General features: G+C 39.3%; 1 protein-coding gene across 1 annotated transcript in view; it reads left to right on the top strand.

Moving 5' to 3' along the window:
• The window catches only part of LOC140245980 (hepatocyte growth factor receptor-like), a 31,908-nt gene extending 22,748 nt beyond the window's left edge, over window positions 1-9,160 (top strand). Inside the window, exons 12-18 of the mRNA XM_072325430.1 lie at window positions 2,580-2,738; window positions 3,677-3,941; window positions 4,382-4,534; window positions 5,633-5,892; window positions 7,037-7,309; window positions 8,191-8,327; window positions 8,903-9,160. Of these exons, the coding sequence (XP_072181531.1) occupies window positions 2,580-2,738; window positions 3,677-3,941; window positions 4,382-4,534; window positions 5,633-5,892; window positions 7,037-7,309; window positions 8,191-8,327; window positions 8,903-9,077 (1,422 nt within the window). The 3' untranslated portion in view covers window positions 9,078-9,160. The remainder of the gene's footprint in view (window positions 1-2,579; window positions 2,739-3,676; window positions 3,942-4,381; window positions 4,535-5,632; window positions 5,893-7,036; window positions 7,310-8,190; window positions 8,328-8,902) is intronic.
• Window positions 9,161-16,517: the final 7,357 nt, after the last annotated feature.

The following is a 16,517-nucleotide window of genomic DNA, read 5'->3' as shown; positions in this document are numbered from 1 at the left end:
ATTTATTTTAATACTTTTACCATTAAGAAAAATATATTAACATTGGAATTCTGCCACTTACTTTGGCTGTCATCTTGGTCGTCTAAAAACCCTAACGAATGGATGAATTTCAACAACCAAGTTTCGAGGGTACTGAATAGGGTCTAAAATTTTCCAATTTTTGACAGTTATATTGGCGGTCATCTTGGACATCTTAAAAACCCTTAAAAAGAATACGAAAGTCGCATCAACCAGGTTCGGACTCAGCACCCTCGAAATAGAGTAAAACCGCCAATTGTTTTCAATTTTACACCATTTAGAAGGTAACAGAGGGCTTACATGGAAAATTTTGTTTTTAACGGCCATTTAGGGGCCATTCTGGCGGCCATCTTTAGTATCTCAAAACCCTCAAGGAAGCAAGAGCTGTATCCTGGAGCTTCAAATTCAGCAAACTCAAAATAGTGTAAAACCACCAACTGTTTTATATTTTACACCATTTAGAAGGAAATAGGGGGTCTACATATGAATTTCCGTTTTTGGCGGTCATTTTTGGCGACCATCTTTATCATCTCAAAACCCTTAAGGATGCAAGAGTTGTATCCTGAGCTTCGGATTCAGCACACTCAAAATAAGATAAAAACCACCAATGGCTTTCAATGTATGGGAACTTTCGTTTTGGGTGGCCATTCTGGCGGCCATATTGAATATCTCAAAATATTCAACAATGCAGGAGTTGCATCATCCAGATTCTCATTCAGCACCCTCGAAATAGGGCAAAACCATCAATTGTTTTCAATTTCTCACCATTTAGAAGGAAATACGAGGGAATTTTCGGTTTTGGCGGCCATTTTGGCGGCCATATTGAATATCTCAAAATCCTCTAGGAAGCAAGAGTTGCATCATCCAGATTCGGATTCAGCACCCTCGAAATAGGGTAAAACCATCAATTGTTTTCCATATCTCACCATTTAGAAGGAAATACGTGGGAAATTCCGGTTTTGATTGGCAGCCATTTTGGCGGCCATCTTGAATATCTCGAAAACTATATGGTTGCAAGAGTTGCATCATCCAGATTCGGATTCAGCACCCTCGAAATAGGGCAAAACCATCAATTGTTTTCCATATCTCACCATTTAGAAGGAAATACGTGGGAATTTCCGGTTTTAATTGGCGGCCATTTTGGCGGCCATCTTGAATATCTCAAAAACTTCATGGATGCAAGAGTTGCATCATCCAGTTTCGGATTCAGCACCCTCGAAATAGGGTAAAACCATCAATTGTTTTCAATTTCTCACCATTTAGAAGGAAATACATGGGAATTTCCAGTTTTAATTGGCGCGGCCATTTTGGCGGCCATCTTGAATATCTCAAATACTTCATGGATGCATGAGTTGCATCATCCATATTCGGATTCAGCACCTTCCAAATAGGATAGAATTATCAATTGTTTTCAATTTCACACCATTTAGAAGGAAATACGTGGGAATTTTCGGTTTTGGTGGCCATTTTGGCGGCCATCTTGAATATCTCAAAACCCTCATGGATGCAAGAGTTGCATCGTCCAGTTTCGGATTCAGCACCCTCGAAATAGGGTAAAACCATCAATTGTTTTCAATTTCACACCATTTAGAAGGAAATACGTGGGAATTTCCAGTTCGGGCGGCCATTTTGGCGGCCATCTTGAATATCTCAAAATCCTCAAGGATGCAAGAGTTGCATCATCCAGATTCGGATTCAGCACCCCCGAAATAGGGTAAAACCATAAAAAAAACATTGGGTGGACGGTAAAACAAGGTTCAGCCTCTGGCACCCAGACTATGTTAGAAACCTGAAATTAGGTCTCAACCAAAACTGTACGATCCCTTCAATGCAAATTTTGTCAGTGTGATAAACATACATTTTGATAGTGTGCTAATATAAGATCAAACTCTCTCTTAAGATTCTAATACATTTCAGCCTTGACACATGATACCCATAGTTTGAAGGAAATGTTACTGCACCATGACATAATTATCATATCAAAAACCTTTAAAATGTTGCAAACTGGGTTGTGGATGTGACATTTACTGTTAACTTTCATGTTCATTATTGCACATCATTTAACCAATTAATGTGTAATCTATCACAGCACTTAAAACAAGAGCATTTGTTAAAGAGTCCTTTGAATCTTCAGGGAACCACAACTAATTTCAGGGCTCCAAACTGTAATCTCTTTTTAATCTGGTGGCCCATTTTGGCCATTGAAATTTTTTAATTTGACATGTCAGTCGCCTGAAAAAAGTAGTGGCCAAAAATGTTAGGAAACTTAAAAGTCTATCTTGATTTTTAGTTGCCCAATATTGCCACCAGAAGTTAACATCTGTGGCAATTTGGACCATGTTGGTAGTTGGCCCGGGTGGCCCATTATCAATTTCTTTTTTTTAGTGGCCCAGGGCCATTGAGCCACCACTTATGTCAAGTCGTGCATGCGGGTACAGTTATTGGCATCATCTCAGACACCAGGATAGTACACGCTTTATCCTGAGAGTGACCTCTTATGGCCCGAGACAGACTTGAACTGCATTAAAAAAAAATTATATATATATATATGCCATTTCCAGGGAGAATACCTGGATCTTGTTAGCAACAAGGACCAGGTCTTAGTCACTGTTGGTAACCAGCAATGTGCTATTCAAGAGCTTCAGTCAACGTTCATCAAATGCGAGGTTCCTGCTGAACTACAGGCATCCACAGATGACTCAAATTTCTATGAAGTCCAGGTAATATATATGCACAGTTTGTTGTTTCTTTCTCCCACAGTAAGCCTTTAGAATCTAGGCAGAGGATGCAGCTATTGTCTTTGCTGTTACGCTAAACATCTGATGCGGTGAGACTACGAACAGTGGAAGCATCCACCGCCTATATCCAGTGGTCTTACTTTAGTCATTGTTTTCTTATTATCAGCTATGAATCAGTCACAGACACCAGGATAGTACACGCTTTATCTTGAGAGTAACCTCTTAAGGTCTGAGACAGATTTTGACCTATTGACCAATTTTCATAGTTGATAATAAGAAAATGAAAAACTGCCACCAATTATTCATAGTCGATAATAAAAAAACAACGAGTGGATATAGGTGTGTGCATCCACTGTTTGTAGTCTTGCCACATCAGACACATCGCTTACCAAAGACAATAGTCTCGCCGCATTAGACGTTTAGCGTAGCAGTAAAGACCATAGCTGCATAAGAGTATAGGCTTATGCTTACCATGATAAAGGCCTTGTTAATTCTCCTTGGTAACACAAGTGTTGTATTACTTCGCATGTCTAATAGAACTACAATTGTACTTAGATTTATGTTTGGTACAGGTACTGTCATACCCAACGTGTCTAAATAATCTGTGGATAAGTTTATCATATGGCAGATTCTATTTGTGGTAAATCTGTTCAGGCAACACCATTGATTTGACAAGCTTCGAGCTCATGCACCCAGTGGTCTTTTTTGGTAGATGATTCTGTTTCAGGTTGTGTTACACACTATATACTGATCATTCTGATTTGATAGCTTTCCAGCATGTTTGAAAGAGACTATTTTCAGCATTCCAGTCAATAGCTTTCATGTGGGCCCCTATTGGTGAAGCTGTTAAAAGCTATTGAAAAGGGTGGCAGGGTGGAATCAAGTTGTGTATATCACACAGGATCCAATTTTTCTCACAGGTCACCATAGGAGGTGTGCAGGAGTACAACGTTGGCATGTTGCAGGTGCCCAAAAAACCGGGGCCCCAGGCCCATGTGGCGGGCACCATCATTGCCATAGTGGCCCTGGTGGCCGTGGTGTTCATCATCATTGTGATTGTGGTGCGCTGCCGGTACAAGTCCAAGAGACGGGCCAGCATGCCAATCGACAACACTCATGCTGCCTTTAATGCCATGGAGACAGCAGGGGAAGTACACCTAGCAACGCAGGGTCCAAGGGTGAACAGTAAGGGAAAAATTGTCATCTGTTGTTTTGAGTGATCTTGTTTCTGTGATGACTTGTTTTTTTAAAAAATGCTTTGTTACGTGGTGATCCTCTTACAACTAGTAAATTAAACTTTCACTGTTATCACACTTGATGGCTCTGCTTCTAGACATACAGTGCACTCTCATTATAACGAACATGGTCATAACGAAATTCCGTTTACAGTGAAGTAAAAATTCAGGACCCAGCATTATTTGCTCTATGTTTTTTATTGTTTATTTGTTCGATTATAATGAAATTTCTATAAAAGAAAACTACTGAATACGAGGCCTTCGTTATAAAGAGAGTTGATTGTATATGTGCGAGTGCGATTGCATTCTACGTTGAAATGATGATAGAGTTTGGTCTTGAGATTGTACGAACCGAATGATGTAGTTGAGTTCTTGTCTTCTCTTCAACAGCCTACCTCACCAATCCAGGCTCACCGATAGACGGAGCAATGCCCATTATGCAGCGCCCTCTACTGGAGCAAATCAACAACGAACTCGCTGCCGAGATCAGCCAAGTTCTTATCCACGAGGAGAGTATCGGACTGGGCAAAGTGCTAGGCTCTGGTGTGTATCATTTCCCCTCTGCAAAAGGGTTGGCATGAAAATCTGTCCAGATTATGCACCGGCAATTTTCACTTAAATTCTTGTCATAGTTGTTTCCACTTTTAACCCGTTGAAGACGAGTCCCGAGTATACTCGGGCAAGGGTCTATGGGAAATGCGTGTTGTAGGAAAATCAAACCGTCCTCAACGGGTTAATCTAAGTTTACAGCCAGGTATGATTTTTTTTGCTTTGTTTCTTCTGACAGTGTCTTTTAAAGATTAAAAAAAAAATGGCGATGATGGTATATCTCCATTGCAACCATCACGTCTGCAGGCTTTGACTTTTTGTTACGTATCGGTTGGGTTACGATTTATTGAAAGATCTTAAGGTCGGGACCTACATGGAAGTAAAGAAATGGAAGGTGTATGGAAGAAATTAATTTCATTACATACGGTGTAGGTGATTCCATTTTTATGAGATTTTCCTTGATGACAACTGACAAGACTTGGCTTGGTCATTCTTTGTCCTGTATGAAGCATATTAATAGAATACTTCAAAAATATTTTCACAAGCAGGAGGATCAGAACTGAAATGTCGGGTGTTGAAATATCTACCCGTTTTTTTTATAACTGGAAAATAGTTGCAAGATTGTTTAAATCTTGACACAGGGGCTGTACAGATTTTTTATATATGTAAATAAAGATGAGGTGGGGCTGTCAAGTACTGGGGGGGGGGGGGGTCTTTCTGCTCACGGTGGGGTCAACGACCCCATCCCCCTGCATCCTGACTGGTACTGTATTCATCTCTGGACAGGATGGTCTGCCCACAATGTCCCTCTTGACTGCTGTGGTAAAGATAATGGCAGGGCACTCCAGAGAGCAGTGTTAATAATCAAGAAGCTACTCTGGGTAAAAACAAAGACCAGATTATAATTGATATTACATTTGCGATATTGATATCAATATCACATTTGTGAAGTCTATATTGATATGGTTGTAAGGAATTTCAAGTGTACTTGTTAAAGGGAATGACATCACAATTCAATTATCACTGCTAGATTTGATACTGTGGTGGTAACTTTGCCACCTCTGACCAATGGCTTCATCTCTCTCATCCCAGGTCACTTTGGGTGTGTCTATGCGGGCAAGCTGACCCAGGACGGCAAGGAGAACAAGGTGGCGGTCAAGTCGCTGCACCAAGGTAGCCTCCACGAGATCACGTGCTTCCTGAGGGAAGGGATCATGATGAAGGACTTCAAGCACCGCAACGTCCTCGCCCTCATCGGCGTCTGCATCAGCAGCGACACCAACATGCCCTACGTCATCCTGCCCTTCATGCAGAACGGTGACATCCTCACCTACGTGCGTGACCCCTCCAACGTGAGTCCATCCACAATTTTCAGTTCAATTTAATTCAATTCAGTTTAAATCTATATCACACAAAAAATATTCACATATAGCACAAACCCCTCGTAGGGACATATGTACATGTACATAGTATTGTTTTGTATATGATTACAAAATTGAAGCAGGTTTATGTATACATAGAATGTTGTGGGGGACTTTAAAAACAGCAGAGCTTGTTAAACAATTAAGGTCCCAAAAGTTACAGATTACTATATTATGCAGCTAAGTGAAAATGATATACTGCCTATAGGGGTTTCCTCATAGATGTTTTACAGCTTCATTTATGCAGAGAGAGATAGATATAGAAATAAATATATGAATATAGAGATACTATAGATATAACAGTATGATTTCTATGATTCATATACAGATATGGACTACTTTTCAGGGCATTGTTGATATATCGTTGCCCCTTGAGATCTCAACTGCATGCTATCACCTGAGGAGCTTGTGCCGAGGGTCATACAATGTAGTGTGGAGTAGAAGCAGTCCATATGAAATTTATGAATAATGATCGCAATCGCACTGGCCAATTCACACACTATTATTGTGAACAAATTGTTGTCTGTGGTGTCATAGGCATTGCATCACAATCACATCAGACAAGGACCACCTCTCGCATTACGGAAGCAGAGCATTATTAATAGTAATTGTACATATGAACTGCAAGGAAAGGGGGCAGTTTAGTACTATGTGACACTTTGGGTACTATGGGGCAGTTGCTGAAATTATGCCCTCTATTGCAACCAATCAGAATCGAGGACTCGGTAAATGAGATAAATTGTATTATGCTTGTCCTCTGGCCATAAACCAGTGCCATGAAACAACTCAAAAAAATATATATTTTCTTGTCCATTGTCAAAGGTGTACAAATGGTTACTAGATAAGAGGGAGTAAAAGATTTCAGATACTGTAAAACCTTACAATCTTGACCCTGATAAGAGAACAGGAAGGAAAAACCTCAAGGGAAGTGGAAATGGGGTACATGACAGTGTGGTTTTCTGCTGTACACCGTAACCAGATGTGAGAGGATCTATAGCCAGGTAGGTTGGACAAAAGGCTATAAGAGAAATGAGGAACGTGAACCTTCACCTTTGACCTTTGTTCTCTACATCAGGAACTCACTGCCAGGCAACTCTTGGAGTTCTGCCGTCAGATCTCGGAGGGCATGCAGTACCTCTCCAGTCTTAAGTTTGTCCACCGCGACCTGGCCGCCCGCAACTGCATGCTGGACGAAGACCTGGTGGTCAAGGTGGCCGACTTTGGCCTGTCCAGGGACATCTATGAGAGGGACTACTACAGTGCCAAGGACCGCTCGGCCAAGCTGCCAGTCAGGTGGATGGCTATGGAGTGTCTGGAGAGGAACATCTACAACACAAAGACGGATGTGGTGAGATATGAGAGACCCTCTGTCTTCTAGCTAACTTTCTCTCACCAAGTACCGAAGTGATGGTGTCACAGTCTTTTGTTATAGGTTGGGTTGGAGCCAGGTGCATGCATAAATACTCAGGCCAGGTGATGTTGTTAAGAAATAGTTTCCACAGCGATGAATGGATATATGACATCACACTTTGGTACTTTATACAACTTTTGAGAGATGTTCTTTCCCACTCTGGTGAATGATAGCTAAAAATGGCTCTTTACTTTTTTATTTGTCCTATTTTATTGGGGGGGGGGGGGGGGGATAGATGGGCCTACAGAAAGGTAAACAGAAGTGTAGTTTCCAGAGCAAGAGAAGTTATGAGTGGGTTTGATCATAGCATGTACTAATAGAATACAGTTCATTGTAACTTTAAATTTTCCTGCGATATCACATGTGACAAAATATTAAAGTGACAGCATAAAAATCCATAAGCTGGCTTGAGTACTGCGCATTCTTAATGGCATTGTGCATGCATTTTATGATGTTTAAGCATGACTTCGGTACAAAATAACCTGTGATCTCATTGCAGACATAATGGCACTGTAGCAACAGTGTGTATCAATAATATTGGTAGCAAACATGGGGAAAGTACATGTATGGTAAGCCGAAATACATGACATTACAATTTCCTTTATTTTTTGTCTGTTTACCCCACTGCATGTGAGAAACTGAATTTGCCTCTGCCATCTGTATGTGTTGTACATGTAACACTCTGTTCACATATATAACAGGTTAATAAACTTTTATGAAGTTTGTGTGGGATATACACGTGTACATGTACAGTCATAGATAGATCATAGAGTGATAAAATCACAAGGAAACGACTCTCACATTTTCAATGTCCACAGTGGTCATTTGGTGTGGTGATGTGGGAGCTACTCACGCGAGGAATTGTCCCATATCCGACTGTGGACAACATCGACATCCTGAAATTCCTGCACTCTGGAAATCGATTATACCAGCCTGACCACTGTCCAGATCACGTGTAAGTATAGTGTGGAGTACTGGACAGCCAAGTGCACTGGTAGCTGACACATCACAGAGCAGGCAGACATAACTTCTCTTTCATTTCATTGATTCTCGTCAGTGACCCATCAAAAGCTGCAAAAAGAAAACGAAAAAACAAATAGTATTATGATGCGTCCTTTCTTTAATGCATTGAAGCAGGATATGTAAAAGTGATATGTGAATAATTTCATCTTTTCTTTCCACATACGTGTAATGAGAATACTCATTCACCAATGCCCGGACCTTTAATTAATGTTTAATGCTCGAGTGTATATCCGCAGGATCTTGTTGATAACCACCTGAGTGAGATAAAGATATATCTCTCAATATCAAATGCTGTAGCATATTGTAATGCGAGTTATCAGTCTCTTCCAACTATGCGATACCAATCATACTGCTCCACCAGTGGTTTGGAAATGGGCCTTATGGCCATTGCAACTTGTGGGTATGATGGCACTTCGAGATACAGTTGCATAATGGCGATACTGAGAAATATATATATATTTTTTTTACCACATGGTACTCTTTGTGACTTTGGTTCCTAACATCCAGGTACGAGGTAATGATGTCCTGCTGGTCAGTGAGTCCAGTGGACAGACCCAGCTTCACTCTCCTGGTGGACAAACTGGATGAAATACTCACGGTCAAGAGCAAGAATCCAGTCGAACGTGAGCAGAGCGACACCTACGTCAATGTCCCCGGCACCTCGGGCGCCTCGTCGTCATAGCTTTTCCTCGTCTTGACACTGACATGGAAGATCGGTAGAGGCCCCACCCGTCTTGGATCAGCTCTCTGTATGTCTTCCAATGAACTACCTTCATTAGCAGTCTTCACGAGGTGTTTATGCCTCTCTGATCAGTTGAAGCCCTGCATACTAAACACGAAACTGTCTCGACAACTTTCTCAATCGAGTGTGTGCAGTGGTCTCATAAGTGCCTATGAATGTAGGTGGTGATTTGAACAACCAAGTACTGACAAGCTGATTTCGTATACTACTACCTACCACTACGTACATTTAAAAGATAAAACTAGAAATGTCGCTACGGCGACTGGTGTATGCCTCCGCCATAATGCATGGTTCTCCTAATAGGTCTATAGTACAATGTCTTGACAATGTGTGATGACAGTTTCACACAATTGGCAAAATATTAAAATGACAGGTTTGCCACAAATGTGCCGAATGTTCACTTTCCTAGAACTAGGTTCAATTGGATGAATGATTAAAACGTCAGAGTGCAGGTATTTGGGGGAACTGATGATTTTCACTTGACTTTTGACCCTTTTACAAGTTTATGCATTGAGTAATTTTCAAGGTATTGAGAAAAGGTATAATTTCAGTATCAAATGGTAAAATAGTATTATCGAAACCTGGCCTTTGACCTTTGACCCCACGGTTCCAAAGAGAATCACTGTTAAGTAGAACATGCATAAATATGTAAGTTTCATGACAATACCTTGAGTTACTTTTGAGATATGGAGGAAAAAGTGCAATTTAGCACTTTCACTTGACCTTTGACCTTTTGACCTTTGACCTTTTGGCAACAAACTTCCCACAGAATATATATTGGGTTATACATGCATACATCAAGTTTTAAAAAAGTCCTTCAGGCATTGCATAAATATAAGGAAAGTAGTTATATTTTGAGGAGTTGACCTTGACCTTTGACCCCTGACCTTTGACCCATGACCCCCAACTTCCCTAGATAATCACTGCCCATCGGTACAAGCATACATGCTAAGTTCCATGAAGATATATGCATGTAAATATCAGTACTTCTGGTCCCTTTTGCAAACATATTACATGTACAATTACATTTAGTCACCAGTCAAGGGGAAGTGATATAACACTGATGGTGAAGCAGAATATAGTCTCGTAAACATGCTAATCAATTCAACCGATGTACAAAAGTGTAAATGCTTCACTGTGTGGTAGTAAGCAAGTAGTAATTGTCAAGGAGGGTATTGACAGAAATTACCTGGTATAAACATGATGTAACTCTGGAATAATTGGAAATTTCGCAAGGGCAAAGTCAAGTTATATATACAGTATATATGCATTTTTTTCTGACATCTTGGCAGAATTACCAAGAGTTGGTAATCTATGCTGACAGCTGATCTGATCAGGTGCATTATTTTGTTTTATAAAATGGTTAAGTGGAATTTGCGTCATTTGATATTGTACTTTAAAAGTGGATATTTTTGTGTGAGTAATTTTTTCATGCTCGGCTTGTCAAGGTGAATTTTGTGTGTTTTTATCTGCAGAATCGGGACATTTACTACTGAGACATATGGCATGCAAAAATATTTGTGTGGTTTTATTTTTGCGCTAGCTTCTGGTTGCGCAAAATATGCAAAAATGTCCACTTTTACAGTACACTCTATGGTACATTATGATGAAGTGTTTTAGATGGTAGTGCTACTGGAAGTTCACTAAGTACCTTGTACGTTGTGCTTCTATGGCTGAAAGGTCACAACTTATAGTACTACCGTCTCGTCATCGTACGAGGCAAAATGCAATATAGGTGATCTGTCGAACAAAAACTCTTGCCAATGATTTTATTGAAATCAACACTACATACCAGAAATTGGTCTGGGAACTGAAATGTTCAGGAATGCACAAACTGCATCAGGAGGTCAACACACTTTTGCTGATGGAAGATTGATTGTGTGGCAGCTTTGGTGAAGTAAGACTAGTAATATTTGAATGTTTCCATGTTCTAAAAAACAAACATGAAACACAAAGCCACGATCACTTGCCAAGTAACGTCATTGGGACTTTCGGTGTAACTTAAGACTTGATGACAGTTACACATCCAGTGAAAAGCATTTTTGTCAGACACGGCTCTCACAGAGTGACCAATAGCTGAGTCTTTTCAGTGTAATTATGAACAGAGAATGCACTTCTTGCCTCATCTGCCTTAAAAAATAATGTGAAAAGTATCAAAATATATTGAAAAAAATAATGCCTCCGGCCACACTGTGGCGGGGGCATAAAAAAAAAAAATTGAACCATGATTTGCATATGTACTTGTACAGGTGTAGATAGGAATTACTGCATGTGCTTGCAGCTTTTACGTCTGCAATATCTGTACCTCCTTAGAGACGCTTTATCACTCTTATATTTTACCTTGCTTTGTATATGAATGAGCAGTTACGTCTTTGTTGTTCTGAAACTGATGTACATTTTGCTATTTGCTGACCCACCATTGAGTATTTCAGTGGTGCAGTTTGTATTTTTGTTGTTTAAAAGGTTGAAGAGTCTTTCTCTTGAGATACTAAAATTTATGCAATTATCTCATTACGCAGGTATACAATATTGTCTATGCCAATGATATGCAAGTTCTTGTGGTGGGAGAATAGGGGGGGTGTTTCATAAAGCTGTTCGTTTAGTTACGAACGACTCAAGAACGACTGGTGATCAGTTCTTGTGCTGCATTATTGAAATTCTGATAAGTATAGCACATCAGAACTGATCACCAGTCGTTCGTAAGTCGTTCGTAACTTTAAGAACAGCTTTATGAAACAGGGCCCAGAATAGAGACTTGACTATACTGGTTCTAGACATACTTATTGGTTTGAATGTAATGGATGTACACGCCAAATGGCAAGACGTCCATGTCTGGTGGTTTTGCAATTTCATATTATTTAACTTTTTCCTTTTTTTTTTTTTTTAATTTAGGAGGTACTGAACAAAATCTTTTGAGTACTTACAAAAATGCAAGTCTTTTTAGTAATGAATCATTCCATACAAATAATAAAAGTGAAACTATATATTTGAGTATATATTTGAAAGATTATATTTTTGTATATATTACCTATGTATCCTTTTTATCAATGCATACTAAAAAGAATCATGTGTTTTGATAGGTTTACATGTGTCATTTCAGAGGTAAAATGCTATGCGTTACCTTGTAACCATGTCTGAGCTTACAAATTGTATACACAGTAATTTCAAAGCACAGTACTGCATTAGAATATTCTAAGCAGTACTTTGTTGAATTATCTGATATGGACACTATTGAATTTAATGCATGTGTTTGCATTTTGTCAGCATATACGTCTTTGCTGCAGTACAGTAATAAATTTATATCATTTGAGACAAGCTTCTGTTTCTTCTAATAAATGACAGTCTGAAATTGATGGTGAGGACAGTATGGTTAGAACACTTACACACACTGCTGGATACACTCACACACATTCCAAATTATCTTACAGTCACTAAAGAAAAGGGAAATTCAAAACCTCAGGACAATCAAAATTTAAATTTGAGTTGCTTGTAGAACATGACATCGGCTTTCTTGGCACATATTTGTCAGATATTTCTCCAGGTTATTACCACTTGTAGTCAATTCTCTTCATGTTTGTCCGTTTGTGTGTATCTGCGTGTCGGGGACGAGGCATGGAGGATACACTGAATCATTGTCTACATAGGATGTGTTAGCCATGCATTTATGAGTTTTCTCATTCGCTCAATTTTCACCGTGCAATGCGAGAGCGCAGTGAGTGGAACGCAGAGGCTTACACCGGCATGTATCAATTCCCACTAGGCTACCATAGTTAGGGGCCGTGCAACAATACACCATATTTTGTCTGGTCTGTTGCACGATTCTTTGCTAGTACTAACTACTGTAAGTGTACGAACTCTTGCTACAAGTCACAAGCGCACAAACATCATACCTACTCAAGTGCAAGTTCCTCCTTTATTCAGTGCAGAGCCGACTTCAAAGTCTGGTAGAAGTATGTAATTTTTGTTTATGCCTTCTGTAGATAATGATTATAGATGATAATAATTATATTGGATGACTTTAGTTCATGGAATACCAGCGAATATTGCACTCATAAGGGCCAATATTGCACTCATCTTCAATTCATGCAATATTGGCCCTAACTCGTGCAATATTCCCTGTTATACCATTCACTGCCATCCAATATATTATCATCTATATAGGACATTTAAGCGGCGCATTAAAGATGCGTATTGTTGTCCGCTCAATTTATACTGTTCAATATCAGAGCATACTGAATGAAATACATAGGCCAACCTATTAATTCCCCATAGGCTACCGTTGTTACTGGCCGTTCAAGATCACGCCATATTCTGTCTCGTCTGTTGCGCGAGTGCTTGCTGAGTGCGCAAACGCTTGCTACTATTGCGTGTCATTTTGTTACAATTCACAAGCGCGCAAACATCTTGCTACGTGTAGTTGCTTGCTTCATACACAGTTTTTGGGGCTTCCCCATTTCAGCACTGGATGTGACTGCCGAGTCAACTTCAAAGACGAGTAGAAGTAGGCCTGCTGTGGTATTTTTGTGCAGTTTATGCTTTCTCTACATAAATGGAGATGAAAATAATCATATTGGATGGCATCAATTCATGGAATACCAGGGAATATTGCACTCGTTAGGGCCAATATTGCACCCATCTTCGATTTGTGCAATATTGGCCCCAACTCGTGCAATATTCCCTGGTATCCCATTCATAGCCATCCAATATAATATAAATTCTCTATTAGATTCTTTGCATTCTGGTTGGAACAGACTGGAATCACTTCTAATTACATATTCACCACTACTCCGATTTCTGTCTCCAGCCAAACTCAAAAAAAAAAAAAAAGAAGAAGACATATGCTCCAGGTCATTTCATTGGCATTTACTAACAATTTATTGGTTGGAAACAACAGTAACAATCGAACATTTCAGAGTCCTTACAATAACGATACATATCTTTTGTCAAAAACACAAATTCTGCATGCAACTGAACATAACTGTACTTTCCTTTTTTCTTTTGTAAGGCATTGGAATCATAACCTTTGCTGTACATAAAAATTGGCCCTAGCAACTTCTGTAATGAGTGAACAAGTAAATATACAGTTAAGTGCTATCATACAATATGTACAATATCAACTCATATCTACACACACATTCAATAGTCAAGAATAAATCTCCGAAGAATTTGGTGACTATACAGGGAAATTCTATGAGAGCCAATAATTTACTTTCCATGTCAATTGTGAAAGAATATCTGTGTTCATTTCAAATTCAGATCATTTCATTTTCTTCTTCAAAGAAATTTCTATGTACAGGTACGCACTAGGTCTACATAGCAATATCTTAAATTCATGTGTACATTCCTTACTGCAACTCACATACCATGGCCATATATGTCCCACTGTGTGAATGGATGTCATCTGAGTAGCATGGTAGATTTGTACAAAAATCATTTCTTTAAGACAGAAGAATCTGCATATTTCTCTACAAATAAACATAAAAACATGAAAGAGGTGAGTGTTAAGTTCTAAGAGTCTACGGTCTGTTCTAGCATTCATTCAAGTTAACACTATGAGTGCCGCACCCAAGCCTTGTCTTAATCGTATACTGAATCCTTGCCAATTCACAGGTCTTTGTAATGATAACCACCTACTAACCACACGTGATCAACACATTTCATATACCCACGCATACACTGTCAGATAACTCGTCTTACGACTGCCACACTGAGAAATCACTTGTCATGCATTTTGCTTGATTAATTGATTGATTGATTGATTGATTGATGATCACCAAGGGGAAGGCTTATGCATCAGACTGATTCTAAACAATCAGCGTGAGATGAATTTGGTATCACAAGACCTCAATAATCATTGATACAATGAATGATTCCTTTTATGGTATAAATCCCTGCACATCGTAAACTTGTGATTCACCATGGCTGGTACCCTACCTTTTATTCATGACTAAAGACAACACCGCAAGAGACGAATCATGAGTACACATGGTGGAGCCACTTGAGCGAAACAGTCTAAAAGTGGGCACTAAACCAATGGTCCCATGTAGCAAGAGCAGCTCCATGGGAGAGAGATGAACAGTGTTGGGAGGGTTGCTTACAACTGTTCTTCTGTTATTCAACCTTGTGGTAATGGTGCAGTCACGAATGGGAAAAAATATACAAATAATGATCAAACACAGTGGTCTGGAAGCCATCCCCCCCCCCCACCAGAAAAACAAACACACAAACAAAGAATGATACCTTTCGCATCTTATGAGTTGAAGAAACATGGAAACATTTTGTTACATAATCACTTTCAATCACGCACCGTTTTGTAGCAGGCTTTCAGGATGTCCCGAGTACAAGTGGGCTTAGCGGAAAACAGTGGGACCATCAGTCACTTCAAATCTGATTCGTATGATTATGATCAGTGATGATGTGACAGCAGCAAAGACAGGTTGAATTATTCTCCTTGACGAAGAAAACTCCGCCCAGCATTCCATAAAGTTTGTAACTACTACAATGTCGGGGGACAGTCTTTGACATATTTCGCAGATGAATTTTGTGCTATGATTTACTCTTACTGGAGTTGATGAATCGGCACATCCAAGCACCTTTGGGTCTGACGTTACATGAAATCATTCCCAGAAATACAATAACGAACCTGCCACCACGTTGACTGCCATTGTCAGTGAACAAAATGACGGGACTAGCTCATCTGATGATGAATTCGTGTTCTTACTTTCATTTTTCGCTTTCCTGTTCAAGTTCATAACATTGTATTATGCCTCTAATATTGTGTTGGGAGCAAACTAGAATTCTCGCAGGAAAAAAAAAAAAGAAAAACAGGAAAACAGATATATGCACATATCAGGTTGACGGTGTGTTTTGCTTATAGTTGAAAACCATTCATGTCAGTATTCAATTGACAAACTATTGGTCTTTAATTTGCATCTTCTTTCCCCAGATCTAACTGGTAACCTGGTTATATAAATTCCTCTCTGTGATATTTTGAAATATTAGTTAAGTTTGCCATATATATTTGTATGTATTGTATCTGCTGCGTTTCTCAACCATACAAAGATGCTTTAGAGCTCGCTAAAACAGGAGTTGTAACACTGACTTGGGTTTTTGTTATCTTTTCAGAATAAATTATCTGGCATTTTCCCTCTTTGATAAAACCATATATAAGCTCTTCAGAGGAGGTGAAGTGGTATTTTCCATTCCTGCACTACATGTCTCTGCTTACTTACACACTTGTAATTGTGATATGCCTGGTAAAAGGACTTTTAAAAATGACAAAATACATAAATTATTATTTGTGAGCTTGACACTCTCTAAATCAATAATGTGGTTTTAAAAAGAAAGTCTTAAAAAAAAATCACCTCAATGGGTGAAAAA

This window comes from Diadema setosum, chromosome 2 (genome assembly GCF_964275005.1).
Source record: "Diadema setosum chromosome 2, eeDiaSeto1, whole genome shotgun sequence".
Lineage (NCBI taxonomy): Eukaryota > Metazoa > Echinodermata > Echinoidea > Diadematoida > Diadematidae > Diadema > Diadema setosum.
Note: the sequence above shows the minus strand (reverse complement) of the source record. Positions and strands in the feature narration are given on the sequence as shown.